Below are 27904 nucleotides of genomic sequence, written 5' to 3'. Positions count from 1 at the left end.
TCCGGGCATAGCAGAGAGATAGAAGCCTGGCTCCTGGGGAGGCTAGTCGGGACCCGGTTGAGAGCCTCGGGCCCTGGCAGCCTCTGATAAAGCCATTAGTCACCTAGTTCAGGTGATAGCTTGGGCGCAAGACCCAGAAGACTGGGGAGGAGCCGGTGGGCTCCAGACCTGCGTTGGGAGTCCTGACTGCCACCGCTGGGTGCTTCTTGGGCAGAGGCTGCCCCCTATGAGAGCCTCAGTTTTCCCATCTGTTAAGATCTGTTGAGGAGAACAGGGCACAGTGCCCACCTTCGGGGAGCACCTAGTCTGATGGAGGACGAGGCACAAAAAAACACAGCAGTCACAAACACGACCAGAGCCATAAAGAAAGAAGACCAGAGTGTGATTAGGGGACTCTGAGAAGGTGACATTTGGGCATGGGGGTGGGGATGGGGAGATGGGAGAGCCCACGTAGGGAAGGGCGTTCCTAGCAGGGGAACTGTCCGTGCAAAAGCCAGGAGGCAAGCCTTGAGTTTGGTGTGTGTCGAGAACAGCCATGGAGACCAGAGGGTAAGGCCGGGGCGGTGCCGGGTGGGGGACACATGAAGCCACCAGATAGCCAGCTGGCTGCTCTGCTCGGGGCCAGCCACATCCACCTCTGACTCAACAGCGCCGACCCTACAAGAACAGGGCCCGCCCCGCTCTGGGGGGTGGGGGGAGGGGTGGCAAAGTCAACAGCGCGGGGACGCGGGCGGCACGTCCCCGGCGGCCGGGGCGCGTCACGGGGGCGGACGCCGAGGACCAGGAAGTCGGCGGCCAACGCGCCGGCCGGGAGCCCCGGGCGCCGGCCGGAGTTCGCTGGGGGCCGGAGGGAGCTCGGGGGCGCCCGGGGCCGCGAGGAAGGGCGCCGAGCCGCCGGAGGGGGGGCCGACACGCCCAGCCGCGGCCCGGGGGACGCCCTCCCCGCCGTGCGCCCAGGCCTGCGCCATGCGCCCGGGGGGCGTGCGCAGCTTCGCGCTGGAGCTGGCCCGGGGCCCCGGCGGCGCGTACCGCGGCGGGGAGCGGCTGTGCGGCCGGGTGCTGCTGGAGGCGGCGGCGCCGCTGCGGGTGAGAGCGCTCGAGGTGGCGGCACGCGGCGGGGCGGCGACGCACTGGCTCGAGGGCCGAAGCGTGGGTGTCAACGCTGTGTCCAGCGACTACGCGGCTGCCGAGACGTACTTGCGGCGGCGGCAGCTGCTGCTTCGAGGTGAGCCGCTCGCTCCGCACCGCCCCCCCTCCGGCTCCCGCCAGCCAGGATACCCCCGGGGCCCTCTCCCCAGGTCTGGGCGCTCCTCCCCAGTGCCCTGAGAGTTTCGACTTAGAGGCCTTGTGGCCGGGTGACCCTTCTTAAGAAGTGGAGACCTCCTCCCCAGGGTCTGGACCCTCTCGCCGGGACACACACCCTCCTACCCCCCCGCCCCCAACCAAACCCTCTTTCCCAGGAGCCCCTCTCAGGGTCTGGGCGCCCCACCCTTTCCAAAGCCGGGAAGGCCTCCAGGTAAATGCTATGCGGCGGGACCCCCCACTCTCCGGAGTCTGGGGAACCCCTGGGTAGAGTCAGGACATCCTCCTCTCTGGACCCAAGGATCCCCCTTTAACTCAAAGCCTGGGGTCCCTGATTTCCCAAAGAAGACCCCTACCTCACGTTCTACTGGTGCTTCCTCCCTCAGTTTACCCCTAGTGCTTGCAGAAATGAGTTCAGACCTGGTTGGGGAGTTCTGGTGGTGTTTGCAGGTAGGTTTGCATCCCTGAGAGGGAGGAGACTTGGGGTGGGGTCAGATCAGGCTGAGAGGACTCCCATCTGTCTCCCAGCTCTGAACTTCAGTCCCTCACACTCAGGCCACACAGCCGGTCAGGAGCAGGCCAGGGGTGAGTCTGTGCCTCAGCACTGAGCTGTGTTTGCTGTGTAGGTTGTTGGCTCCCAGGGTTGCCTCGCCACCCCCTCAGCTAAGCCAGACCTCACTATACTCTTCTGTAAAATGGGCACAGGCAGGGCTGTACACAGCAGATCCTTTGCCCACAGCCTTTCAGTCTTTGCGCCTTTGCCCCACAGCCCCAGATGTGGGGACTGTCCCCTTACTAGCTGTGGAAACCCAGGCCTAGAGGGCCCTAGGGCGGGACAGGAAGAGGCCTCGGAGGCACTTCCTTTCCCCTGAGACTTAAGGGAAATTGGTCCCACACCTGGTCCCACTCAACCAGCTGCTTCATTAAGACACTGGGGTGAAGCTTGCAAAACTGCTGTGTAAACTCGAGTGAGGCCCTGCCTCTCTTTGGGCCTCTGGGGACCCATCTGTGAAAAGGACTCACCACATCCTCTACCTCCTCCTGGGCTTACAGCCTCCAGGGCTCCACTTGGCCCTGGGAGAAGGTACTAGCCCGTCATTTCAATCCGAGTCCCCTCCTCCATGCAGCCCCCCAAGCTGATCGCTGTGTCTACAGCCTCTGTTCCTCCCTTAGGTACTGCTCTGACCCAATGCCCCTATGGTCACTCTGACTGCAGGGGACTATGTCCGGTTATGACTGCCCCCCACTGGGAGTTCCGAGGCCTCAGGAGGTTCCCAGGGCCATTGAAGGCACCTCAACGGTGGCCTCCAGGGTAGGGGGTAGGTTCGAGCAGCTACGCATCTCGCTGCCACCAGAGGGCGCTGGCGCCCTGCAGACCACGACCAGGAAACCCTTTACTCAGAAACGCTCTTTGAGATTCTTCTGTGAGTAAACTGAGGCCCAGAGAGGAGTCATACCATCTCAAGGGCACACTGCAGCCCTGGCCCCTGGGGTTCCTGGGACTCCCCTCCACTTGGCTCTGTGAGCGGACTGGGGCTGGGGGGGGGGTGCCAGGAGCGGGCCCAAGGGATACGCCTAGGGGGCTCGTAGGAGTTTGCTGGCGGCCGCAAGTTGCGACAGGAACATCGGGTGGTGGGTAAAGCTTGGGCAAAAGCGCTGAGGCGTGACCAAGTGGTGACATGTGGGGAGTGGATTGATGACCTGGGAGCGAGGCTGTCTGGAAGGGGAAGGTGTCCGAGCATAGGCTACACCGCGATTCATGCACAATACTCTGAGGTCGGGGCCGATTTTCTTCCAGCTCTACAAATGACAAACGTGGAAACTTAGGTTCAAGAGGTGGTCACTATCCCGGGGTCATCCAGCTGAGCGGGATTCGAATCACAAGACGGGGGTGCAGCAGGTGCCCAAGCAGAGGGAGGCCCTACCCACTTCCTCCTCCTTCCCGCTTCGCTCAGAGTGGGGAACTGACGCCCAGGCTATTCCTAGGCTCTCAAGGCCCCGGTCGGGGCTAGGCCATTCCACAGCCTTCCCGCGCGGGGCTGGACATGCCTCGAGTCAGATCTGCAAGTGGTGGCCAGTTGATGATTAAACCTAGTGGCAGAGTGCTCTTGCTGGGTGACCTCAAGCCCGGGGCCCAACTCCGACCCTAAGTTTCCCCCGCTTTACCCCCGGGGTCCGCTAGAGACCGGCTCGGGCCCGCGATGCTTCAGGTTCACGCAGGGGTCCACGAGGGTAGAGGGCAGCTGCAGAGTTTGTTATTTCGTTCCACGCCTGGGCGAAGCCACGCCCCTCGCCGCGCCATTGGTGTATTCCTTTCTGGGGGTGGGGCCCGCGTCTCGCCCCGCCCCGCCCGCCGTATAAAGGCAGCGCCGGCGCAGGGCGCATAGGAATTTCTGACCTGGTCGGCAAGTGCGCCTGCGCACCCCGGGCAGGTTCGCGTTCTGAGGCTATAGCCTCGGCACCTCGCGCCGCCGCGTCGCGGGTTCGAGGCCAGGGTCTGTGCGTCGCGGGTTCGCATCCCGGGCGCGATGCTGTTCGACAAGGTGAAGGTGTTCGCGGTGCAGCTGGATGGCGCGAGCGCGGGCGCCGAGCCGGTTTTCAGCGGCGGGCAGGCCGTTGCCGGCCGGGTGCTGCTGGAGCTGGCGGGCCCGGCGCGCGTGGGCGCCCTGAAGCTGCGCGCGCGGGGCCGCGCCCATGTGCACTGGACCGAGTCGCGCAGCGCGGGCTCGAGCACCGCGTACACGCAGAGCTACAGCGAACGTGTGGAGGTCGTGAGCCACCGTGCCACGCTACTCGCTCCAGGTACCGGCCGGCCACCCCGACGCGGCGCACGTGCTGCGCGCTCCTGGAACTCGGAGCGGCCGCTGAGCCTCCCCCTCTTGCTCCTACCTGCAGACACGGGAGAAACCACGACGCTGCCTCCCGGGCGCCACGAGTTCCCCTTCAGCTTCCAGCTGCCTCCGTAAGTCCGGCATCTGGGGCGCGGGATTGTAGGGGAATCCCTACGCCCGCAGCTTCTTTCCTGTTTAGGTCTCCATTGCTGGGTTTCTGGGGACCCTCTGGACCCCAAGACTGCCCCCCCCCGGGGGGGCCTTCAGTGTCTCTGTCTCTCATTCTCCTAAGTCTCTGGGACCACCCGCCACCTGCGTGTCTGTGTTTTTCTCCCCCTTGAAGTCCCTTCTTTCTACCCCGCAGGACACTGGTGACGTCATTCGAGGGTAAGCATGGCAGTGTCCGATACTGCATCAAGGCCACCCTGCACCGGCCCTGGGTCCCTGCCCGCCGGGCAAGGAAGGTATTTACTGTCATTGAGCCGGTGGACATCAACACGCCTGCCCTGCTGGTGAGTGGCTGCTCCCAGGGCAGATGAGTTGAGAGAGCTTTGTAGGTGGGGGCTTGGCTGCTGGGTGACCCCAACAGGTTCCTCACCCCTTTGCTTCCTGCACAAAGTGGGAATCACAGCTGGGCCCTGGCAGGGCGGGGGGCAGGCATGGGAATGCTTTTGGAGTCGGGCGGAGCTGGGTGCAGATCCTGCCTGTACCAATTTGGGTGTGTGGCTCTGGGCAAGTGTCTCACTCTCTCTGAGCCTCAAAGGCTTCATTTGTGAAATAGGAGACAGCCAGGGTTTGTGATAATAATGGCTTTTTGAGGACTTATTACACACTAAGTAATTAGTTTGTTCACTTTATCTTCAGCTTTATAAAATTGGTTTTGTTTGTGGATTTATTTTCACAGACGGTACCTGGTAGTTAAGAAAAAACCAGGAACCCTGCCCCCCGAATCCTCCCTCAGCTGGGGGTGGTTTGGAAGCTCCAAGGGATCTGTGGTTTGCACAAAGTAACCTGTTTGTATGCCTTTCCTCCACCCCCCAGGCCCCTCAGGCTGGAGCTCTGGAGAAGGTCGCCAGATCCTGGTACAGCAGCCGTGGTCTCGTCTCCCTCTCCGCCAAAATCGACCGAAAGGGTTACACACCAGGTACCAGGCAGGCGGGGCTGGATGGGGAAGAGGGCCGACCTCAAGGCTGCAGACGGGGAATCTGATGCCCCCCTGCACCCCACCACAGGTGAGGTCATCCCAGTCTTCGCGGAGATCGACAATGGCTCCACGCGCCCAGTGCTTCCTCGGGCAGCCGTGGTCCAGACGCAGACCTTCATGGCTCGAGGGGCCCGCAAGCAGAAACGAGCAGTGGTGGCCAGTCTCGCGGGCGAGCCTGTGGGCCCCGGGCGGCGGGCGCTGTGGCAGGGCCGAGCGCTGCGGATCCCCCCTGTGGGTCCTTCCATCCTGCAGTGCCGGGTACTGCACGTGGACTACTCCCTCAAGGTAGAGTCTCCCGTTGGTCCAAGGAGGGCAGGGGTGGCTGCATCTGCCCAGTCCCCCTAAGGCTGCCTGGGCACTCTCCCTCATGGCTCATTCCCCCCAGGTCTGCGTGGACATCCCCGGCACGTCCAAGTTGCTGCTGGAGCTGCCGCTGGTCATCGGCACCATTCCCCTGCACCCTTTCGGGAGCCGCTCATCCAGCGTGGGCAGCCATGCCAGCTTCCTGCTAGACTGGGGGCTGGGAGCCCTGCCAGAGCGGCCGGAGGGTGAGCTCCCCGTCCTGCTGCAGGGGCTGGGTGGGCAGAGAGGCGGCTGCTAGGTGGACTCTTCCTCCCCCCAGCCTCAGTGCCCCTATCTGTAAAAGGGCACAGTGGTGATTACATAGGCAGCCACAGGTCCTGCCAGAATCTCAGCCTCAGGGTCTGCAGCCCCAGAATCAGCCCAAGCTGGCTCCTGACCATGGTCCCCGATTCTGAGGCTCCTCTTCTCTACCAGCCTCACCCACTCCATCTCTCTCACTTGCAGCCCCTCCCGAGTACTCAGAAGTGGTGGCAGACGGGGAGGTGGCAGCCGCGGGGCAGAGCCCCTTTCCACCACTGCAGGACACCGACATGAGCCTTGAAGGCCCCTTCTTGGCCTATATCCAGGAATTCCGCTACCGCCCGCCACCCCTGTACTCCGAGGTGAGTGGGGGGGTGGTCCCAGAAGCCCCCATGCCTCTCCAAGCCCTGGGAGCCCAGGTGGGGGTGGGACTCAGATGAGTTTGGGGCCTGAGCCCGCCTTGCACCCCAGTCTGCTCCACACGTTGCCCCCCGCCTTGGCTGAGTGTGGGAGTTAGAGATAAGCAGGGCAGCGGAGGGGTGTTTCTGAGCCTCTGGTGCCCCCCCGAGACTGGATGGAACTGTTTCTCTCAGGAGGATCCAAACCCACCCTCAGAGGCCATGAGGCCACGCTGCATGACCTGCTGAGCAGCGAGGGGATACTTCAAGGGATGAGGTCGCACGTGTGCTTCCAGCTGCCATGGACATGGGGAAAGGCTGGGAGAAGAGCCAGCTGACCTGACTGCATTGAAGTTGGGGACTCCGAGTCTCAGAACGGGGCATGGCTTTCTGACATCACACAGGACAGAGGAAGAGCCAGTCTGGAATCTGATGTATCTGGACAGGTCCTCGTAAGGCATCAAATGCCCATAGTCGGATCCTGTCGGTCTGTGCTGGCTCATGGACAGGGCTCGGGTCCCCCAGGAGCCTCTAGTCTGGGAGAGAAATAGCCAGACATAAATACTTCCAGTCTCGTGGGACCAGAGGAAGAGCCCCAGGGCTGGGAGAGTCCCAACAGGAGCAGAGAAGGCTTCCCGGAGCAGAGAAGGCTTCCCGGAGCAAAGGGCCTTCTAGCTGAGGCCTTGGCCTATGAATGAATGACGACAGCTCAGCAGGCAGACAAACAAAGAGGAAGAAGTCGGAGAAGGTCAGAGCTGAGTGATGTTTGGAGATCACCCCCTTTGGGGCTCAGAGGGCAAGTGCCTCAGTTGAGGCCACACGGCAAGGTCGGGCAGGCGAGAGGGCCCAGGAACGGGGCATTCAGGGATGCAAGTCATTGAAGCTTTTGTGGGACCTGTGGGTGGCAGGGGCATCTGCTCCAGCCTTTGAAAGCCAGAGAGAGATTGCTGGCCCAGGCTGGGACTGCCTGGGGGCTCCTCCAAGTACACCAGGACATGAGACCTCGTCTGCATATTGTATAACCCAGGAAACCCAGTTCAGGACATTCAGCCAGGCCCTGGGGACAGAGGTCAGCCTGGGGTAACAGCAGGCCCAGTGCAGCTCTGGAAACCTGGAGGGAGGGAGGGACAAAGTATGAGGGGGCAGCCGGACCAGCCCCCCGGGTTGTAGAGTTTCAGCCCTGGCTGGGGCAGGGCCCCTGCCTGGGACTCAACGTTAATGATCAGCCTTAAATTGTTCTCTTTTTTACAGTTGTTTGTTTGTTTGTTTGTTTGTTTTTTAAATGAAAGTGTGGGGAAAGAGATGGCTTATTGGTTTATTTCCCACAGCTGCCAAAGAAGCTGAGTGGCTTTGACCTCCATCTTGGGTCAGAATCTCCGGGATTGAAGGCCAGGCCGAGGAGGGGTTGAGGGGCCCATTGTCCAGCAGGAGAAACTGAGGCTCAGGGACACATAGGGAGGCTGAGCTCAGGTTGGAGCTGGACCCCATTTCCCCTTCCCTAGCGTAGTCGCGGAGGCTTGGAAGCATGAATTGGGGGAAGGCTTTTGTTTTCAAGACACGGTTCATATACTGGGAAATGAGCAGGGTTTTTTTGTTTTTGTTTTTTATTTTTTTAATGTTTTATTTATTTATTCATGAGAGTCAGAGAGAGAGAGGCAGAGGTAGAGGAAGAGGGAGAAGCAGGCTCCCCGCTGAGCAGGGAGCCCGATGCGGGACTCGATCCCAGGACCCTGGGGTCACGACCTGAGCCGAAGGCAGACACTTAACCATCTGAGCCACCCAGGCGCCCCTTGTTTTGTTTTTTAAAGATGTTATTTGACAGAGAGAGAGAGACACAGAGAGGGAACACAAGCAGGGGGAGTGGGAGAGGGAGAAGCAGGCTTCCCGCAGAGCAGGGAGCCCGATGTGGGGCTCGATCCCAGGACCCAGGGATCATGACCTGAGCCGAAGGCAGATGCTTAACAACTGAGCCACCCAGGCGCCCTGGGAAATGAGCCGTTTTAAAGTGTACAGTTAGGTGGCATTTCGTGCACTGACAGTGTCAGGCACCTGTCACCTCATCTAGCTCCAGGACATTCCCATCACCCCAGAGGAGGCCCCGTTCCCAGGAGCGGTCACTGCCCACCCCCTTCCCTCAAAACTCCCAGCACCCACTGATCTGGGGATTTGCCTGTTCTGGACATTCCCTATACATGGGATCACGTTCCGTGTGGCCTCACTCGTGTTTGGCTTCCTACTCAGCTTAAATTTCTCTGGTAAGTTTCATCCACATGGTAGCCTGCGTCAATGTTTCATTCCTAATCTTTATGGCCAAATAATATCCTGTTGTGTGGATGGACTCCCATTTTGATTGTCCCTTTACCCCCTGATAGACGTTTGGGTCATTCCCACCTTTCGGGGATTGTGGTTACGGCTGCCGTGGACGTGGGTGTCCAAGGATTTGTTTGAATACGCACTGGGCTTCCAGGCAGCCCTGGCGGCACGCAAGTTGAGTCTTTGGGCGTTGAAAGTAGGGAAAGTGAATCCAACAGAGTGAGGTGACTCGTGCAGGGTCCGGGGTCGCCACTCAGAACCCCCACGCCTCAGTGATTGGCGGCACCCGTGGTGGTGGTCCCTGCAGGGTCTGCGCTCAGGCCACGCCCCAGGCCCGAGGCCCCGCCCTCAGCAGGGCGGGGCCAAGTTAGAACCCCTTCCAATAGCTCTAGCTGGGCTCACAGTTTGCCCAAGGCAGTGAAAATTCAGTGGCGGTCTGGGATGACGAGTGGCAGGGCTGAGGGGCGGGGTTGGACACTGGCAGGTATGACCACCAGCAAGTCGCTTGCTTCTGAGCCAGTTTCCTCATCTGGGACTCTGGGCTACCTCTCCACCACCGCCTCAACTGCCTCCCATCTCTGGTCTGAATTTGGGTCCTGATTTCCACCTGCTTCTGGTCCTGGGGTTTACCCAGCCCTCCCTGTCCAGCAGCATCTGCCCTGGGCAGTTGGCCTGGCATCAAGTTCGGAGCCTGTCAGACTGAGGGTTCCTTTGGGCCCAGCAGAGGGGAGATACACCCACACAGCACAGTCACCCCAGACCCCCTCTTGGTCTCAGAAAGAGGTAAGATCCCTGTCGCCCTGGGTGTGCAGGACACAAGATCCCAGCTTCCAGATCCGTGTTCCCAAACGGAGAAGAGTCTAAGCTGTCTATTGCAACAACAGATGGGGGTACATTTTTACGAAAGGCTTCCCCCAGTAGGCTTGGGGGGATAAGCCACCTCGTGTGCCCAGGACTCCTGGGTCTGCAACTATCTGGAACCTGATCCCTAGAAGAGGTGGATTATCTGGTTCGGATAAATAAAAACCAGAATGGAGCCGTCTTGGGTCGTCCAGAATTCAGGGAGCTCCCTGAACACAGAGTGAGGCCCACAGGGTAGAGAGGAGGGTGGCCAAATATTCTCCTAAAATAAAATCCCACCCCTCTCTAGGCCCCTAAGATCTCTCACCCACCTCTCCTTCCAGCTTCCCCTGGATCTTGACTGCCACTCAGATATCCCAAGCTGGGTCCTACCTCAGGACCTTTGTACATGTGGCTCCCTCTGCTGAAAGACTCTTCTCTAGGACTGGACTCTTCTCTACCTCCTAGCCTCATCTTTTCAGGAAACACCCCAACCTCCTGGCTAAAGGTGCCCCTCCCTGTTACTCCTTCTCCCATCCCCCTATCCTATTGTCTTCATAGCCCTGATCACTCTCTGAAATTTTTTATTTAGATATTCACTTGTTTGAAGCTTTGAGGGCAGGGCTGGGGCAGGGCTGGCCCCAGCACACAGCAGGCATGAGAGGCATGAAGGGGGGTTGTTGACTGGAGGAGACCCCCCAGACTCTGGTGTGGACCAAGATTCTGATGGGGGTGGGGATGTTACCGCCTTACATTGTTCCCAGGACCCCCTAGAATCAGAACTTGTCACCCGTTCGGAGAGTCAAACACCAGGTCTCTCTCTGTCTCTGCCTCACCCTCCTTACCCCCCCACTCTTCCTCTCCATGTTGTTTTCACACTGTCCCTTTTGCTCGATGTTTCTGTCACTCTCTCATTGTCTCTGTCTCCCCTGTCTCTGTCCCTGGCTCACCATCTCTGCATCTCTCTCTCTCACTCATTACTTCGTCGCTGCCTCTGGATTATCTCTCAGTGTCTCTCAGTCTCTGACTCCTTTAGCATCTCTGTCTCCTTCCCTGGCCTGGCCAGGCCCCTGGGCCATGGGGTGACAGGCAGGCAGGGCGCCCTCCGCTTGTTTTCCGCCCTCGCTGGCAGGGGGCCCAGCTGGGATGCTGTTCAGGAATCCTCCAGCTGCCCGGCTCCAGCCACCAGGCACAGCCGCTGGCCTCTCCTCCCAGCACATTCTGTCCCGAGCAGGGAGCCCTGGGGGTGGGTGGGGTGGGAGTGGAGGGTTCCTGTCCGGCTCCAGTTACAGGACAGCCCGTCCTGGTGGCCTTGCTCCCCACCACTGCTGCCCCCTGATGCCTCCCCTCCCTACTTTGGGCTTAGATCTTCCTGAATGGGGCCCCTCTGCCAGCTCATCCCTACCTCAGGGGCTTTGCACTTGCTGTGCCTTCTACCTGGAGCTCCCTCTCCCCAGGTATGCCCAGGACCTTCTCCCTGGCAGGCTTCAGATCACAAATCACCTCCTCAGGACGTCCTCCCTGTCTCTGGGCCAGAACGCCCCGCCATTCCCCTACTCCTGTCCTGATGCCTTTTGCTTCCTGATCTTTCCCCTTCCTCGGAGTTCTATATTTACTTGTTTGTTGGCAGGGTGTCTGTTACCCCAGAGCCCTGCTGTATCCCCAGCACTGGGCACGCACTAGGTGCTCAGTGAATATTTTAGAGTTCATACCATTTCATCCCAAAGCTCAGCTCTGCCTTAGCCACCCAGGCTCCCACGCACAGCTCCCATCCCTTCCAACGGCTGACCAACCCCCGGCCCTGCCCCCTCCTAACCCTGCGGCCCCTGCCGTCCCCCGCACACACCTCCTGCCGTGGTCCCCTGCGCCCCCAACACACCAGCCATATCCCAGCCCTCCCATCTGTTCCCAGAGGGTTCCCTCCCCTAGATGCACCTTTTCCAGTGAGGGGCTTGGTCTCTCTTTTAGGCCCACTGGGCTCCACACGGGGGCTGCTGTGACGCGCGTGCACACACAAACAGACACACACACGGAGACACAGAAATGGGCCTGCGAACTCGGGGGCACACAGCCCAGACCTCGATGAGCACGGACCCACATGCACGTGCGTGCACACGCGCGTAAAGCCGGCCAACAGGTGCAACAGTACTGACCACGCTGGGCGCCTGCGGCCCTGGGTGAGGGCTTGCAGGGTGTTCACGTGTGGAGTCCCCCAACTCGGAAGGGAAGCAGGCAAGATGCCCTCATCTCACAGGTGGGTGCAGGACCGGGGCTTTGAACCCACGCCAGGGTGTGCACAGCCTTGTCCGCGTGCGCGCACACCTCCACCCTCACTTCCCCCACCTCATTTCTGATGTTCAAGGCCAGGAAAGTCCCCAGAAAGCATCAGGCCGGGCAAGGGGCCCAGGAGGAAGAAGTGACTCAGCCAGTGGCCATCAGGGCCTGCCTCGCTGGGAGACCCTTGGGGCTGGGGGGTTGGCGGGTTGGGGGATTCACAGAGAGCAACAATAAAGGACTGGGGCGGGGCGGGGACAGGGCAAACAGGGCCTGCCGAGCAGAGTTGGGGAGGGGAGGGATGGGGCATGCCTCAGTGGGTCCCCAGTGCTCCAATACCGCCCCTCTGCTGAGCCCGATTCATAGGTGGGGAAACTGAGGCATAGAGATGAGGTGACTTGCCCAAGGCCCTCCAGCCAGGATGGGGCAGGCAGAGGACCCCTTAGTCCTTGGTCACAGTTTTTTGCTTGCCTTTCGGTGGGCAGATGCAGCCAGGTAGTGGCTCCAGGTGTGGACACGTGACCAGGTCTGGCCAGGTAGAGCCTTTTGTGACCACAGACTCAGGCATTGGTTCAATAATAGGCATGTGACTCTGAGTGGGCCAATCACCCCAGGAGTTTGGGGGCTCCTGGAGGTGAGAATAAGAGCCATCTTTGCTACCACAAGGAGGGGCAGAACCGAGAGTCCCAAGGTCATTGTGGTGAAATCCACAGACACCCCTAGCCCTGTGGAGTGAGGGTGGAGCCAGAGGGAAGGACGAGGGCCAGAGGGCCCTGGGAGGGCTTCCAGGAGGAGAGGACACTGGAGTTGGGGTTTTGATGGATGAAGAGGAGTTCACCAGGGCGCTAGAGAAGGGCATTCCAAGCAGAGGGAACAGCGTGTGCAACCACAGCAGGCAAGAGAGGGCCAGGTGTGTCCTCAGCCATTCCTGCATCTCTGTGGGGCTGGGGCACAGAGGGGCAGCTGTAGATGTGTTTGGTTATTTGCTCCTAGGCAACCTCACCAGCCCCTTTAGGGTGAGACTAAGTCTTTGCTGGCAGCTTTGTTGGCAGCTGACGTTTCTTTAACATTTGTAGTGTAGGTGGCCCATCTTTGGGGACACGGAGGAGAGAGATGGGTGGGTGGTGAATGGGAGAGTTGGGTTCACAGGGCAGGAGAGCCTGGGGCTGGGTGAGGGTGGCCCTGGGAGCCCGGGAACAGGACCACAGTCCAAGGCAGGAGGGAACATTTCCCGTTTCCCCATCTGTAAGTCCCCACCCCCCGGGCATGGGGCTCCAGGAGGAGGCAGGGTGGGGTTCAGGGTCTGGACTCCCAGCACCACCTCTTCCTTCCTGTGTGACCCTGGGATAGTGGCCGCACCTCTCTGAGCCTTGGGTTTGTCATCTGGAACCCGACTTCACTGTAGGACCGGGTCAGTACTGGGCACAGAAGCAATACAAGGTCTGTGGGACTGGATGGGGTGTGCCGAGCCAGGGGAGGAGGGGCCGGGTCTGTCCAAAACATTACCTCAGCAGTTCCTGGACTCTTTGAAAACAGGAAGCCAGCTCTCAAGGGAGCCCCCAGCAGCGCTTCCTGAGCCTCCTCATGACGTGTGCTGTGCTGGAGGGGGGTGGGGGTGCACAGGCCCATGTGTGTTTGTAGGCAGCCTGGAGATAAAGAGAGCCCACCAGTGTGCGCATGTGTGTTTGCATGTCAGCCTTGGCCGTGGAGTTGCCCAGAGGCACGTGCATATGCGTTGCATGTGCTGGAGTTCGGGTTGACACATCTCAGCCAGTACGGGAAGCAAACGGGGGCCGGTTGGTGCATTTGCAAGTCTGGGTCTAGGTGCTGGGCGTAGGTGTCTGTCGGCACTGGGGTCTGGTGGGTGCTGGCAAGAGCCGGCTTGTGCTGGGCTATCCTGCTCTCCTTGCCCTCCGTCTGTGCCCTCACTCATCGGCCTCTGGCCCCCTGGCTCTTCCTGGAGACTGTTAAATATGTTCTTTTTTTTTTTTTAAGGTCTTTTTTATTTATTTATTTGAGAGAGAGAATGAGAGGGGGGAAGGTCAGAGGGAGAAGCAGACTCTCCGCCGAGCAAGGAGCCCGATGCGGGACTCGATCCCGGGACTCCAGGATCATGACCTGATCCGAAGGCAGTCGCTTAACCAACTGAGCCACCCAGGCGCCCTGTTAAATATGTTCTTACCTCAGAGCCTTTGCACCTGCTATGCCCACTAACCAAGCTACTCTGCCCTCCATTCTCCTCCATCTCTCAGGCCTCAGGATAATGGCCTTGGGCAAGTCACCCCCCCCCCCATTTCTTAGTGTTCCCCTGCCTTTCCTTGAGTCCTGACTCAGCTTTGATCACTTACTTCCCTCTGCATCCTAGGATGTGTGGGCTCCCTCTATAAATCTCAGTTTATTCTCCCGTAAACTAGGGCCAATCTTGGTGGGGTCTCACTTACCTAGAGTCACCCCAAAAGTGGAAAAGGCTGAATTCAAGCCTGGGCCGGCCAGATCTGACAATGCATAGAGGCTTTGTCCTTGCTCACATCAAGTGGGGGAAATACCTGAGGGTCAGGGACCGTCTGGGATCACTCAGCCACCGGGGCCTCCTGTATGCCATGTTCCTGAGATGTCGTTCTCCTGCTGGCAAACTTCTACTCATCCTTCAAAACCCCATCTCAAATGCCCCTTTTCTCCAGGCCAGTCCTGACACCATGGGCTGAGGACATTTGGTATCTGGCCATGTCTGTCCCCTCCAGGCAGGCCAGGGCTGAGGCCTCTTAGTTGCATAGCCAAGAACACAAGACCATGTTTCCCACATGCTGACTTTCTGGAGCTGGCCCAGGTACCTTCGCCATGCCCGATCCCCAGGAGGTGACTCCTACTGCCACATCACCCTCAGAACCTGCCAAATTCTGTGGTTTAGAAAGGCAGGCAAGACATTTCCACTTGATCCAGAGGCTCGTGTGTTCTGGAAACGCCCCTGCCCAGGCCCGTGGTCTTTCTGGCCTTGGCTCACAGCAGCTCCATACCAGTCGGGTTTATCTGTGGAATGGACCAGAGATATTCCAAGGCCCAGGCAGTGTAATGGTGGTTTCGTGCTGGTGTCTCAGTGCTCCAGCCCCAGGGCAGCCACGAGGGTTTTTGAAACAAGGCTCAGATCCCATCCCTTAAATACCCTCCACAAAGCCCACAAGCTCCTGTGTGGCTTGGCCTCAGGGCCTTTGCACTTGCTCTTCCTTCTGCTCAGATAGTCCTTCCCTCACTCCTCACAAGACTCCTACCTCCTCCTCTTAGATCTCCTCAGATCTAAGTTCAACTCTTCCCTCTTCAGAGGCCCCTCAGCCTCCCTGACCAAAGCTGCCCCATTCTCTCAGCCCCTCTCTTGTGCTTCTGGCAATTCCTAAGTATGACATATTAGTGGCTTCGTGGCCGTCATCCACCTCCTTTCTGTAATGGGAGCTCCAAAGGGGGGGCACAGCGCCCCTCCCCCAAATGGGAGGGTCTCCCAGCATCATCTTTCCCCTTTCCTTCCAGAGTAGGTTAGAAGGTTCGTCATTCTGGCTACGTCGGCCAACAGCATAGATGGGAAATCCAAGGTACAGAGAGGCAGTATCCCTGTGTCCAGCAGAGCACTCTCCTCTTCTGCTCCCACATGGCCAGAGCTCCACATCACCCTCGGGAGACTGTCCAGCTCTTCGGCTCAGAGTTCAAGGCCCTGCCCCCGGGTGGCAAAATCCTTCTTTTTTCCTTTGCCCAATTCTCGGTTACCCTTTGGGTCTCCTTTTGGTTGCCTTTCCCGGCATGAGGTGTTGACACAGTTAGGACACATCAACTTGCTGTCAAGAGTCCTAACACTTGCAGCCCTGAGCATGTCAGCGCTTCAGGCTCAATGTGACTCTTACAAAGGGAGGGGACACCTTTGCCCAGTATGTGAACACTGCAGACCATTGAGCTCGTAGTTTGCTCAGGATATGAACACTGTGGACCGTAGATGACCAACAGGATACGAAGTGCAGTACAGAGAACGGGGACTGCCCAGGAGCTCAGAGCAGGAGTTGACGTACTTTCTCTATAAAAAGTCAGATAATGAATAGTTGAGGTTTCGCGGGGCATGCAGTCTCTCAGCCACTCGACTGCTCCCTTGAAAGCCGCCATATACAGGCACAAATGAGTGGGCGTGGCTGTGTCCCAATAAAACTTTATTTGTGAACACTGAAACTTGAATTTCAGATTGTTTTCTTTTTTCTTTTTTTTTAATTTTATTTATTTATTTGAGAGAGAGAGAGAGAGAATGAGAGACAGAGAGCACGAGAGGGAAGAAGGTCAGAGGGAGAAGCAGACCCCCCCACCCCCCCACCCCCCCGAGCAGGGAGCCCGATGCGGGGACTCGATCCCGGGACTCCAGGATCATGACCTGAGCCGAAGGCAGTCGCTCAACCAACCGAGCCACCCAGGCGCCCCAGATCGTTTCCATGGGTCACGAAACCCTCTTTTGGTCTGTTTCCAACCATTTAAAAGTGTAAAAGCCACTTCTAGGTTATGGCCAGAGCTCTCGTCGGCCAGCCCCTGGATAAGGTGCTCAACGGGCAACAAAGAAAGTATCAGGACTCACTGTTTACAAGGTGTTGGAACTCTGCTCAAAGTGCTTCCAGGTCAGCCAGCTAAGACGTAGTACAGCAAGTCAGACACTAACAGCATCTGACCACTGACAAATAACAGGTATCAAGATTCGATGTTTACAGAGTATTAGAACAGAGCAAGTGAGGATGGCTCATGAGGTGTCGGGACCCCATTTAAGTTGGACCCAGCCCCTGGCTCAAGCAGCGCACTGACCAAACGGGGCACTGCTGCCCATTCTCAGGACACTGTTTACCGAGTATCAAGTGACAGGGGCCGGTGGCGGGGTATCGAGTCACAGGGCAGTCACACTGAGACTTGGGCACTGTGACAACAACTCTGGACACCAGCTGTTTACAGTGACATGAGACCGGCTGTTTACAGGGGACCAGCTGACCAGCTTCCGGATGCCAGAGTCCAGATGGCCGGGGGGACGGGCCCCTTTGCAGGCGTTTGCAGAGGGCCCTGGGCCTGCAGATCCCTCTTGTGCGGCTGCCTCCGGCACCAGGAGTGGGAATGTGGCAAGAATTCTTGGCCCAGGCAAGGCGAGGTTTGTGCTCACTGAGGACCCCCAGGCGCATACCTGCTCTTTGGAGACAAGAATTGAGGTCCGCAGGTGTTGGGTCCCAGGGTCTGGCTCGCATTCTCTCTCTGCTCGTCCCTGGCTGTGCCACCTTGCGCACATCACTTAACTTCCCTGAGCCTCTGCTTCCCTATCTGTAACACGGGCATGATGATGGACCAAAGTTGCCAGATAAAATACAAGATACCCAGGTAACATTGAATTTCAGACAAACAACCAACACGTTTTTGTTTTGGGGGGGTTTTTTTTTTGCACATGACCTGATTTTTATGTTGTTACTACAACAGGTGCTATGGAGAGGAACATGTGGAAGCAGTTGATTTCTTCCGGTGAACACACCCATTGTTTGTTTGTTTGTTTGTTTTTGTTTTTAAGCTTTTATTTATTTATTTGACAGAGACACAGCGAGAGACGAGGGAGGGAACACAAGCAGGGGGAGAGGGAGAGGGAGAAGCAGGCTTCCCGAAGAGCAGGGAGCCTCACACGGGGCTCGAACCCAGGACCCTGGAATCATGACCCGAGCCGAAGACAGATGCTTAACAACTGAGCCACCCAGGCGCCCCTCACACCCATTGTTTATACTCGTTCCAAGGTTTCTAACATGACGATACAATTTCCTCGTATTACCGCCGTTCCAGTATTGCTCTGCAGCCCACTGGTTGCCATCACCACACCTTAATCTATCACAAGATTCCTAAAGGGATCGAACTCCCGCAGTATTCCTTGGGCATGTCTGCCACCATTTAATTTCGAGGATAATTTCTTGTCCATAAATTTTTTTCCACTCGGGCGAGTAAGCTTTGCTTATGGTGTCTACTCGGCGAGCTCAACGATCAAGCGATACATTTTCAGTATAAGTATATCCCAAATGTTGTGTGGGATTTACTTATACTAAAAACCGCAAAGCAAACGAACAAGAAAATGAGATGTGCTATTTGTCACATCTGCCTCTCCTCTGATGATGTCTTCCCGACAGGAGGTGGTAAAGGTCCTGAGGGGATCTCAGGCCAGGCACAGAGAAAGGGCCTGATGCATCTTAGCACTGACGTTCACCACCCTTGTCTTCCCCAGGACCTCATCTCGGGGATAAGCCCAAGTAAGGTCGGATGATGAGCTCATAAACGCATCATGTGTCTCTGGGGAACAGAGCCTGGGTGACAAGAATGGCACCATTCAAGAGTTTCACTAGGATGTCAGCAAGAGGCTCTGGGCCACAGGAAGAAGGGGGATTCTTCATTCATAGCATGTCCCCAGCACCTGGATGCTTGAAAGGCTCAGGGGAGATGTTGATTGAATGTAAGATGACATTCAATAAACAGTTTTGAATTCACTATTCGATTCCATCACTCTTTATTGAATATTTACTGTACGCCAAGCACTCCAACCGTCGCTTGCCCAGGGCTCCCCATCAACAAGGGAGATGGATGTTAATGCAGTCATCATCATAAATGCAAAATTATAACTTGGACAAGACCTGCCAAAGGGAGATACTCAGTGCTAGGACCCCCCTGAGTAAGGTCCAGAAGGGCTTTCTGGGGGAGATGACATTTGCCAGAGACCTGGAGGAGGAGATTTGCAGGTACAAACAGGGAACAGAGAATCCTAGGCAGTGGGCACCGTGTACGCAAAGGTCCTGGGGTGAGAGGGAACATAATGATTTCAGGGGCTGGCTTCATGCCACCCCCAGCTCCCTTTGACAATTTCATGCTCCAGCAGATAGTCAAGGCTAAGTTTAGGATGGCCAGGGTCGCCTGGCAAGTTGGGCAAGATGTGGAGCCCTCAATCGCCCTCACGCGGAAGGATAAAAGTCTGAGCACATCCTTGGCGAGGGGGCCGGGGGAGAGTGGTGGTGGAGGGGGGCGGCAGGTGAGATGAACAGCACCCAGCCCCGCCTCTGCACGGGAATTTCCTGAGCCACCTCCCTGCCTAATGCACCCTCCTCCCCACATTGCCATGGCTGCCTCCCAGGACACAGAGCAGGGAGAAGATGAGACCACGAGCTGCTGGGTGGAGTCAGGAGGCAGAGTGCAGAGCTTTGGGCTGCCCAGATGGGAACTCTCAGGACTGAGAACCAGGGCCGGGATGGCAACAGTAACAACCACAGTCATCATAGCTGCTAAGGCCTAAAAATGCCCAGCCGAGCCTTGCTGGGAACTACCTCTACTAGCCACAAAAACCCCCAACAGGCTGGTCCCAGAAGTATCCCCGTTTTACGGACAGGAAGACCGAGATTCGGAAGGACAAAGCTACCGGTTGAGGGCTGTGACCCCACAATGCAGCAAATCTTCGTTATATAAATGGGGAGCTTAAACAGCAAACATGGACTTCTCCCAGTTCCGGAGGCTGGCAAGTCCAAGGTCAAGGTGCCAGGAGATTTGGTGTCTGGTGAGGGCTGCTTCTGGGTTTGTGGACACCCATCTGCTCACGGTGTCCTCACATGGCAGAAAGCAGGGAGAGGAAGCCAGCTCTCCCGTGTCTCTGCTTCTAAGGGCACTAATCCCATCACAGGGGCTCCCCACCAATCACCTCCCCAAGCCTCCCCCCAACACATCACACTGGGGATCAGGGCTTTCATTTATGAATGTTGGGGGGACACGTTCAGTCCATAGCAACACCCACCTTTCCTTTTTTTTTTTTAAGATTTTATTTATTTATTTGACAGAAAGAGAGCAAGAGAGGGAACACAAGCAGGGGGAGTGGGAGAGGGAGAAGCAGGCTTCCCACGGAGCAGGGAGCCCGATGTGGGGCTCGATCCCAGGACCCTGAGATCATGACCTGAGCCGAAGGCAGACGCTTAATGACTGAGCCACCCAGGCGCCCCCCACCTTTTCTTTTTATCCTCGCTTTTGAGGTGAGACGATGGAGGCCCAGGGTCTGGGGCTGGAATCGGGGCCACTGGACCCTCTGGGCCATTTGTCTCTGGCTTCAGTAGTACTGGCTATAAAATGGGACTTTGGCCAATTGCCAATATCCATAGGCAGACCTTCACCCCAGCCCAGGGGGACCGTGGCATGAGGCATCTCCATTTCCCTACCCGTTGAATCTATAACTCACTGTTTCTAGTTGGTAAAGGCAAATGTGTTCATCCGGTATTTATTACTTAATGTAGACCCGGAGGAGGGGATCAGCTGCAAGGGGACTTTCTGGGTAATGGAAATCTATCCAGACTGATAGTCTCAGGATTGTCTGCCTTTGTCAAAACTCATCCAGCTGTACTCTATTGTATGTGAGTTATGCCCTAACAAAGCTGACCTTTAAAATAGTTATTTGATATTTTATTTTAAGTCTATTGGGAAAAGGCAACATCATAACAAAATCCAAATGCCTTGATACAAAGTCTTCTGTTCCAGGAACTTGTGTGATTGGTCATAGCTACGGAAGGATGAAAAATGCTCTTACTATAGTCTAGCTGTCCAGGCATGCCTGTTCATGTTCTTTTTCTCACTTCAAAATAAAACACATCTGTATTTTCAATCATGTACATATTAACGCGCTACATACAAAGCCTTTGTGCAATACACCCGAGCACACTGTTACGTAAACACAGGAAAGAGTTCATGAAAGCAGTCAATTTAGGAACAGAGATATCACAGCTGTCAAAGCCACACACAGAGACGCTGCCTCTGTTTCCCCAGCTGTACAATGAGGTCATAACCCCCTGGCCACATGGGGACCGGGTGGGTTGGGGGGGTGCAGTAGGTGCTATCAAGGAGGGATAAGTAAATCCTGGATTGGATTTAGTATCTTTTATCCTCTCTGCTGTATGTATTTTCTTTCTGCTGAGGGCAATCCACAGATGGAGAGATCGCACATCGCACCACGTCCACATGCTTGAGCTGTTCATCTACAGGGCAGCCTTGCTTGCATGGCACAGTCATGCCCAGTGCAGAGCTGCCCCTTGACGAGGTCCACTTGTGGTGCTGCTTCTATTCTAGAACAATCTTGGGGGTGTTGAGGAGCCCAGGCCGGTGTCCTGAGGCCCCCGAGTCCCCGGGTCTTCAGGAAGTTGGACTCAGGGTGACCAATGGGGGAGCTCATGGCCCTTCGAGGGAAGCTTTGGTTGGGGGTAGCTCTGGGGACTCAGCAATGTGGCTGTCAGTATGGGGATGAATGGACGGGGCAAGGCAGCCAAGCCCTGGGTTGGGCCCAGCATGTACAACTCTGGCCTCATTCCGAAGTCCAGCCCGTCAACCATTGACTGGAGGTTCAACAGTGTTGGACAGTCTTCCCACTCAGACTGGAGGCCCAGGGGTAGATGCAGGAGTTGGGGGAGGTGAGACATGGCACCCAATCCACCTGGGAGAGAGACAGACAGACAGTGGGAGACAGATGAGACAGACAGGGAGAGAGGACAGAGAGATGGGGGAGAGACTAGGAAAGCGATACAAAGAGAGAGTTGGGGGAAAGAGAGATAAAGAGAGACAGGGAGAGACAGAGATACAAGGAGAGACAGGGAGAGAGAGAGGGTTTCAAGGGTGATTGTGATTTTGGAGCTGGGCTTGTCCTGAGAGAAGCATCTCAGATCTCGGGTGAGGAGCATGACCCTGGGATTAGCAGTGCCCTAATAAGGTCGAGGGGGAAGGAGTGTCATGGAAATGGGGTCAGGGCCTCCTGGATCACTGTGAGTCTCAGGACAGCCCATGGGGATCACTGTGCGTTCTTGACTCCAGGGCAATTCGAAATTTTCCATAACACAAAGCATTTTAAAATGATCTCTGGGCTCCTGGGTCTGATCCCAGGCCTGATGTCCAGGATGGAGGGAAATCTCAGCTCTTCCTGGAGACCAGCCCAGAGGCACTAGAGTAGGGGATGCCGAGAAAACCCTGAGAATGCCCCAGGCCTGAGACAGAGGCGCCAGGCAGCCTCAAGGAGGCGGCTCAGAATTCTGCTCCTGGCATCTCCCTGCCATTTCGGGAAGAGGTGGTGCACACCCCCACACCTGCTGGGAGCGAGGCTGGAATGACCCTGGCAGTGATGCCTCTTTCCTCACCCTGGGGTGTCAGTTGCAATATACAGAGTGACCACCGTCCTATGAGCTGCCTTCCTGGGAAAGGCTGGGCGGGGGAAGGTCAGACAGAGGGAACGAGGAGGAGTGAGAAGTAATGGCCTGAGTTTTAGGGGACCTGGGCTCTCATCCCATCCCCCGAGACTGGGGGACTGGGGCTGGCCTTATCATTGATGTCCCTGAGGAAATGGGCTGGAATCCAAACGACCAGATCTGGAGAAACCCATCATTTCACCAGGACAAGTCTCTGAACGTGGCCTCCATCAAGAGTGAGAACAGGAGGACAGATAGGCCAGGAGCTTAAATGAACTTGATATGCACCCCCCAAATCGACAAGGGAAGATGCTGGCCATGTGAAAATGGGTCCAATCAAAAACAGACAAACAAACAAAGCAACTCAGTGATACCAGGAATGTAGTGGGGGAAGTGATAACCTGGTGAAACAGAAGGTCAGTTGGAGGACTCCCTACATGGGAAAGAGAAATAAATGAAATAAGTGGTGTTCTCAACCCCTCAGGGAAACAGAAATGGCTGTCTTAAAAGATCCCAAGGAGAGTGCCTGGGTGGCTCAGTCGGTTAAGCGTCTGCCTTCGGCTCAGGTCATGATCCCAGGGTCGTGGGATCGAGCCCGAGAATCAGGCTCCCTGCTCAGTGGGCAGTCTGCTTCTCCCTCTGCCCCTCTCCCTGCTCATGTTCTCTCTCTCTTTCAAATAAATAAATAAAATTCTTTAAAAAGAAAGAGAGAGAGAGATCCCAAGGAAGCAACAGGGATGGTGGATGTACCATATTCATGGATGGGGAGGCTAAGGCTCAAAGGATGCTGATTCTCCCCATCTGAAAGTTTGGGTTTTTTTCCCCCATCTGAACTTTTAACACCATCTCAATCAAAGTCACAGCAAGGGTTTTCCCTCGGGAACTTGATAAGATGATTCAAACATTTACCTGGAAGAGCTGACAATTGCAAATAGAATACTTACACAGAACAGGTGGTGTTACCTGTCCTACCAGATATGGGAACCCATGACAAAGCTTGCAATTAAGTCAGAGGGATATTGGCACAGGGAGAGACAGGTTGACCAATGGACTGGAATTAAATGCCCACAGACACCCTGTGCAGGTCAGGAATTTGCTGCAAGATGGAGAAGGTCTATCCCAGCAGTTGGGGAAGGGAGACTATTCTATAAAAGAATCTCTGAAGTGAGAGTCCATGTTGAAAACAATTCACCTGGGTCCTTACATCACTTCATACCAAAAACTCAGTCTTTGGCCCCAGTCTCTGCTTTCATTTTACCTGGCCTTCTCTGGTCTCAGATCTTCCCCCACCTTTCTCTTATCTTATAAGGACACTTATCATTGGATTTATGGTCCACCCTAATCCAGGATGATCATATCTCGAGATCCTTACCTTAATGACATCTGCAGAGACCCTATTTCCAAATAAGGTCACATTCACAGGGTTCTGGGTGGATATGTCTTTTGGAGGACACCATGCAGCCCACTTCGGGGGACCCTTGATCTTAGGATCACACCCTAACACACTGAACATCCATCAGCCTGAGGTTCACAGGTCATGTCCCTGATGCTGCCAATTCTTGTTTGCCTCTGTGTCCCCAGCTTCTGGCAAAGATTTGGCCCACAGTAGATAGGTGATTACAGAGCAGTGAAGTGAATAGATTCAGGCTCCCGACAGCCAGGGTTTAAGTCCTAGCCCTTCAGATCAGCAACCTGATCTCTCTGTGCCTCAGTTTCCCCTAAAGTAGAACTGATAATACCTGCCTGGAGAATGTTAGATGGTGGCCCCCAATGTCTACCCAGAACCTTGGAACATGACCTTAAAGAGTGTTAAAAAGAAAACCACAGGCCCAAAATGGTTTCACCTCAGCCAAGTCACCACAAAGGGCCTTAATACCTAACCTAATTGCAGTTTCAACCTCCCCCAGAATGTAAGTCTTAACCAGTCAGCCGGGAATTTTCTGATCAGCACCAGTGAGCTATCTGACATGTGGGCCCTCTCCATCCCACCCCGCAAGGGAAGAAGAGATAATCCACCTAACCAGTCCCCCTGCTGTTCTCCCTAAGGGAAGGTGGCCCTGCATGGAATAACCCTTTCTTTTCTTTTGCTGATAACTGTCTTACCCCATCCTCCTTCCGGTAAAAACCTTCCGTTTTGTACAGCTCCTCTGAGCTCCCCTCTACTTGCAAGGTGCGATGCTGCCCCATGCATGCATGGCTTGATAAGTCCAATTAGATCTTCAAATTTATTTGGTCCCGTTTTTACAAGGGTCCCTCCAGATGTCATGAGTTATGGATCTGGAGACAAGATCATCCTGGACTCCGGGGACCCTAAATGCAATGACGGGGTATCTTATGAAAGACAGAGAAGAGAAAGAGAGAGACAAAGCCCATGTGGAGTTGGAGGCAGAAATCCGGGTGATGCAGCCACAAGCCAAGGAACCCCACGGGCTGCTGGAAGCCACCATAAGCCGGGAGAGAGGCCTGGAATGGGCTTTCTGTCTGAGTCCCCAGGAGCAACACACCTGGCGACCGCTTTGATTCCAGACCGCTGCCCCACCCCATCCCCCACCCCAGCCCCGGACTGTGTGAGAAGAAGTTGGTTTAAACCCAGGCAGGGTTCATGGGCATTTGTTCCAGCAGCCCCAGGAATCTCACACATTGCCTTCTACGGGGCTGTGGGGGGTGATCAAATGAGCCAGCACCTGGGACACAGTCGGCCAAACAGTAAGCACTTAATACATGCTCCCTGGGAGAATAAAATGTGCTAATTCAACAAAGCATGAAGTAATTGTTGCCTGTTGATTGAATGAGTGATCCAAGCTCAGTGGGGAGGATGGCTCGGGGCCCTCCCCGCACTCCCCGCACTCCCCGGCCCCTGGCTCCACCGCCCACGTGGGCCGCAGACCCCTGACCGCCCCTCCCCGCTCCAGCCCCGGGTTGCGCGGCTTCACCGGAGCTGCCCGGTTGTTGAGCCATCTCGCAGGCAGACGGTGGCGCGGCAGGCCTTCCCGGGCCGTGGCTGCGGTGGGCAGCCAGGCGGGCAGGCGGTTGGAGCCAGACGCTATCTGCAAACCGAAACTGGTACTGAGGCTTTGGCCACCCACTTGTGAAACCAGCCGCTGCTATTTCCTCCCTGTGAGAAAGTCCCCCAGTGAGGCTGCATCGGGGAGGGGCAAGGCGAGTGGAGGAGGGCTGACTGTGTTCCCGGGGACCTTAGGAAGTGACGGCACCTTTGTGCCTCAGTTTACCTGCCTGCAACTGGGCGGCACTAGGTAGGGGGAAGGGAGGGATTTGCAGGCTCCTGGTTGGAGATACTGAATTCGGAGATGCTGGGTAAGTGAATTCACCACCTCCCTGAGCCTCAGTTTCCCCATCTGTGAACTGGGGAGACCCACACAGCTGCTCTTTCCCTTGGGAGACATGAATCAAATCCTGTCACCTGCCTTGAGACGTCCCAGGGTGCCCGTTGCTCTGAACGTGAAGAGCAACCCCCTCCCCGTGCCCCCCCCCGGGGGCCCCATGAGTCCAGGCTTGCTGTCCTCCCCACATCACCTCCCTACACCTCCTCCCCACAAAGAAACCTCATTCTCATCTCGGAGCTCGGAGCTCGGGCCTCGGGCCTCAATGCCACCCACCTCTTCCAGGAGGCTGATGGGGGAAAAGACCCTCTCTCTGCTGCATCTGGCCACATGGCCTATTTTATTCATTCTGTCCATCTCCCTCCCTGCCCCCAGGCCATACGTCCCACCAGGGCAGGGATATGTCTCAGTTGTCCTCAGCTATGTCCCCATACCCCCGGCCCAGGGCCTGGCACACAGTAAGCGCCTGGTAAACGACTCTTGTTACAAATATGATTGTTTGTGAGTACAATGATTAAGCGCATTGGTTTGGCATGGCTGTGAACAAAACAGACTGTTGATGGCAAGAGAAAAAGAAGGGCAGTGTGAGCAGATATCGGAGCTGAGACTTGAATAGAAGGAGGTGCTGGAGACATGCAGGTGTCTTGGGAAAGACTGACCCAGGCAGAGGCACAGCCTGTGCAAAGGCCCTGGGGCAGGAGTGTGCCGGATGTGGAAGAGTTTCCAGGAGGTCAATGCGGACCAAGTGGAGTAAGGATTGTGTTAGAGTAGGCGGCTAGTTAGGCTTTAACAGGATGCCTGGAGGCCAGCAAAGTGTGAGTCATGGTCAGCTATCTGGAAAGTCAGAGGTCTGTCCTGGCCCCTCTCCAAAACAAAGCCACAAAAAGCCAGATCGAACTAGACGGGCCCAAGACAAAGAAAAAGAAAAAAGCGCAAAACCCTGCTCCCCAAAACCTCTCCTCCCCAAGAAATAAATATTCCACCCCTTAGTTAACAACTGTCAGCAAAGCATAGAGACCAAACCCCAGGCCCAAGAGCTCTCCCTTGAGCTTGCCTGCTCTCACATCTCAGAGAGTGTACTTTCGCTTAAATTCTATGTTCCTTGTTGCACCACTCCATCGTTGTCTGGTCTCTCCTTGAATTCTTTTTTTTATTTATTTGACAGAGAGAGACTCGGAGAGAGAGGGAACACAAGCAGGGGGAGTGGGAGAGGGAGAAGCAGGCTTCCCACTGAGCAGGTAGTCTGATGCAGGGCTGGATCCCAGGACCCTGGGATCATGACCTGAGCAGAAGGCAGACACTCAACGACTGAGCCACCCAGGCGCCCCTCTCCTTGAATTCTTTCTTGCAAAGAGACGAAGCGCCTCTGGCAACATCCTGGGGTGGGGCTGGGAGGTGGGAAACAGCAAGACCAGCAGGGTCCTGTAGCTACAAGGTGGACTTTGGCTTTTACCCTAAGGAAGATGGGAGCCATAGAGGGTTCTGGAGAGAGGAAGGACAAGTCTGATTCCGGCCACCACAAAGGGAAGATTCTATGGGGGCTGAGAGCAGAAGCAAGGAGACCGGGGAGGCAGTGCCTGTGCTGGTCCCAGGAATAGATACTGGGGCTGGACCAAGTAGGGAGAATGGGTCAGGTTCAAGAGCAGTTTTGCTGGAGAATGGAGAAGAGAGTCAAGGATGTCTGTTTGATCCCTCATCACAGGGAGGTAAAGTGAGGATCTGGGGGCAGAGGGATCTAGGTAAAAGAGAGACTGAAAGTGACAGCAAGAAGTTAAGAGATGGTCAGAGTCTGGGAGGGACACTCGGGGCCTCCCCTGACTCACCAGGCCAGTCAGCCTCCGCCTGATACAAACACCATAGCTCCATCTCTGATTTCCTCTGTAATTTCAGTCTTGTCAGAGGGAAGACGCTCACCACTTATGGTTGACAATAGGCCTGACCCAGCTTCACACAGGTTCATTTACTCCCCTCAGCGACTCTGAGACCAGGGCACAATCTCTGTTTTACAGAAGGGGAAACTGAAGCCCAGAGAGACAGAGTGGTCATGCAGGTTGATGAGCAGCAGAGGGGGGAATCGAACCCAGGACGTCAGGCTCCAGACCCTATTGTTGGGATTCCTGGGGGTTGGGGGGTGGGGCAGCAGCATCAAATGTCCCACCCTAGAATGTATTATTTAGTACCCCCATCAGATGGGGGCTAGGGTGGGAGCCCCCCGGGGTGTGCTAAGAGTTCAGGTTTCGATCTGTATGGCCTTCTGTATCTGTGGTTGTAGGATTGTTCACTCTTTCGTTCATTCATTCTTAGCCACCTTTTCAGGTTCCTGCCTGTGTGGGGAGAAGTCCAAGGTCCCAGGTTGGGAAGGTTCAGGCCTAAATTTTCGTAGTTCCATAGAGTCCAGGCCAGAAGGAGGTACCCAGAGCTGGGGGTCCCCAGGGGTCTGGGGGTTTCCTGAAGAAGGGACCCTCAGCCTGAGACCCCCTTCCTGTGCCCCCACCCCCACAGTTAGGATGAAAGGCAGGGAGTGGGGCCAATGAGGTGCTTCATGGGCTAGAGGCTCCCCCTTAGACCCTGCCTC

At 56.3% G+C, this 27904-nt stretch overlaps 2 protein-coding genes across 3 annotated transcripts in view; one reads left to right on the top strand and one right to left on the bottom strand.

Annotated features, from left to right (window-relative positions):
- The first annotated feature begins 777 nt into the window (after positions 1-777).
- On the top strand, positions 778-7641 carry ARRDC2 (arrestin domain containing 2). 2 transcript variants are annotated; one of them, XM_088029018.1, is made up of 9 exons: positions 778-1232; positions 3821-4104; positions 4198-4264; positions 4498-4645; positions 5175-5277; positions 5366-5622; positions 5723-5885; positions 6145-6302; positions 6534-7641. In XM_088029018.1, the coding sequence occupies exons 1-9, from the start codon at positions 967-969 to the stop codon at positions 6585-6587; spliced, it is 1500 nt and encodes a 499-aa protein (XP_087885144.1). In that variant the 5' UTR covers positions 778-966; the 3' UTR covers positions 6588-7641. The 2 variants fall into 2 exon arrangements, with proteins under 2 accessions (XP_087885144.1, XP_027942947.1); XM_028087146.2 differs by lacking the exon at positions 3821-4104 and having other exon boundaries at positions 780-1225.
- A 12090-nt stretch (positions 7642-19731) lies between these two features.
- The window catches only part of IL12RB1 (interleukin 12 receptor subunit beta 1), a 31681-nt gene continuing 23508 nt past the window's right edge, over positions 19732-27904 (bottom strand). Inside the window, exon 16 of the mRNA XM_028087084.2 lies at positions 19732-21246. Coding sequence (XP_027942885.1) covers positions 21157-21246 — 90 coding nt within the window. The 3' untranslated portion in view covers positions 19732-21156. The remainder of the gene's footprint in view (positions 21247-27904) is intronic.

This window comes from Eumetopias jubatus, unplaced genomic scaffold (assembly GCF_037043125.1).
Source record: "Eumetopias jubatus isolate StellerSeaLion01/CBP00866 unplaced genomic scaffold, mEumJub1_p1.0 scaffold_1, whole genome shotgun sequence".
In the NCBI taxonomy this organism is placed as follows: domain Eukaryota; kingdom Metazoa; phylum Chordata; class Mammalia; order Carnivora; family Otariidae; genus Eumetopias; species Eumetopias jubatus.
Note: the sequence above shows the minus strand (reverse complement) of the source record. Positions and strands in the feature narration are given on the sequence as shown.

Excerpts from the sequence above, each read along its gene's own strand:
- ARRDC2 (XM_088029018.1), top strand. The coding sequence starts at position 967 with ATGCGCCCGGGGGGCGTGCGCAGCTTCGCGCTGGAGCTGGCCCGGGGC. Across the intron at positions 4,265-4,497 it reads TTCAGCTTCCAGCTGCCTCC|GACACTGGTGACGTCATTCG; the intron begins GTAAGTCCGGCA and ends TCTACCCCGCAG. Across the intron at positions 5,886-6,144 it reads CCTGCCAGAGCGGCCGGAGG|CCCCTCCCGAGTACTCAGAA; the intron begins GTGAGCTCCCCG and ends TCTCACTTGCAG.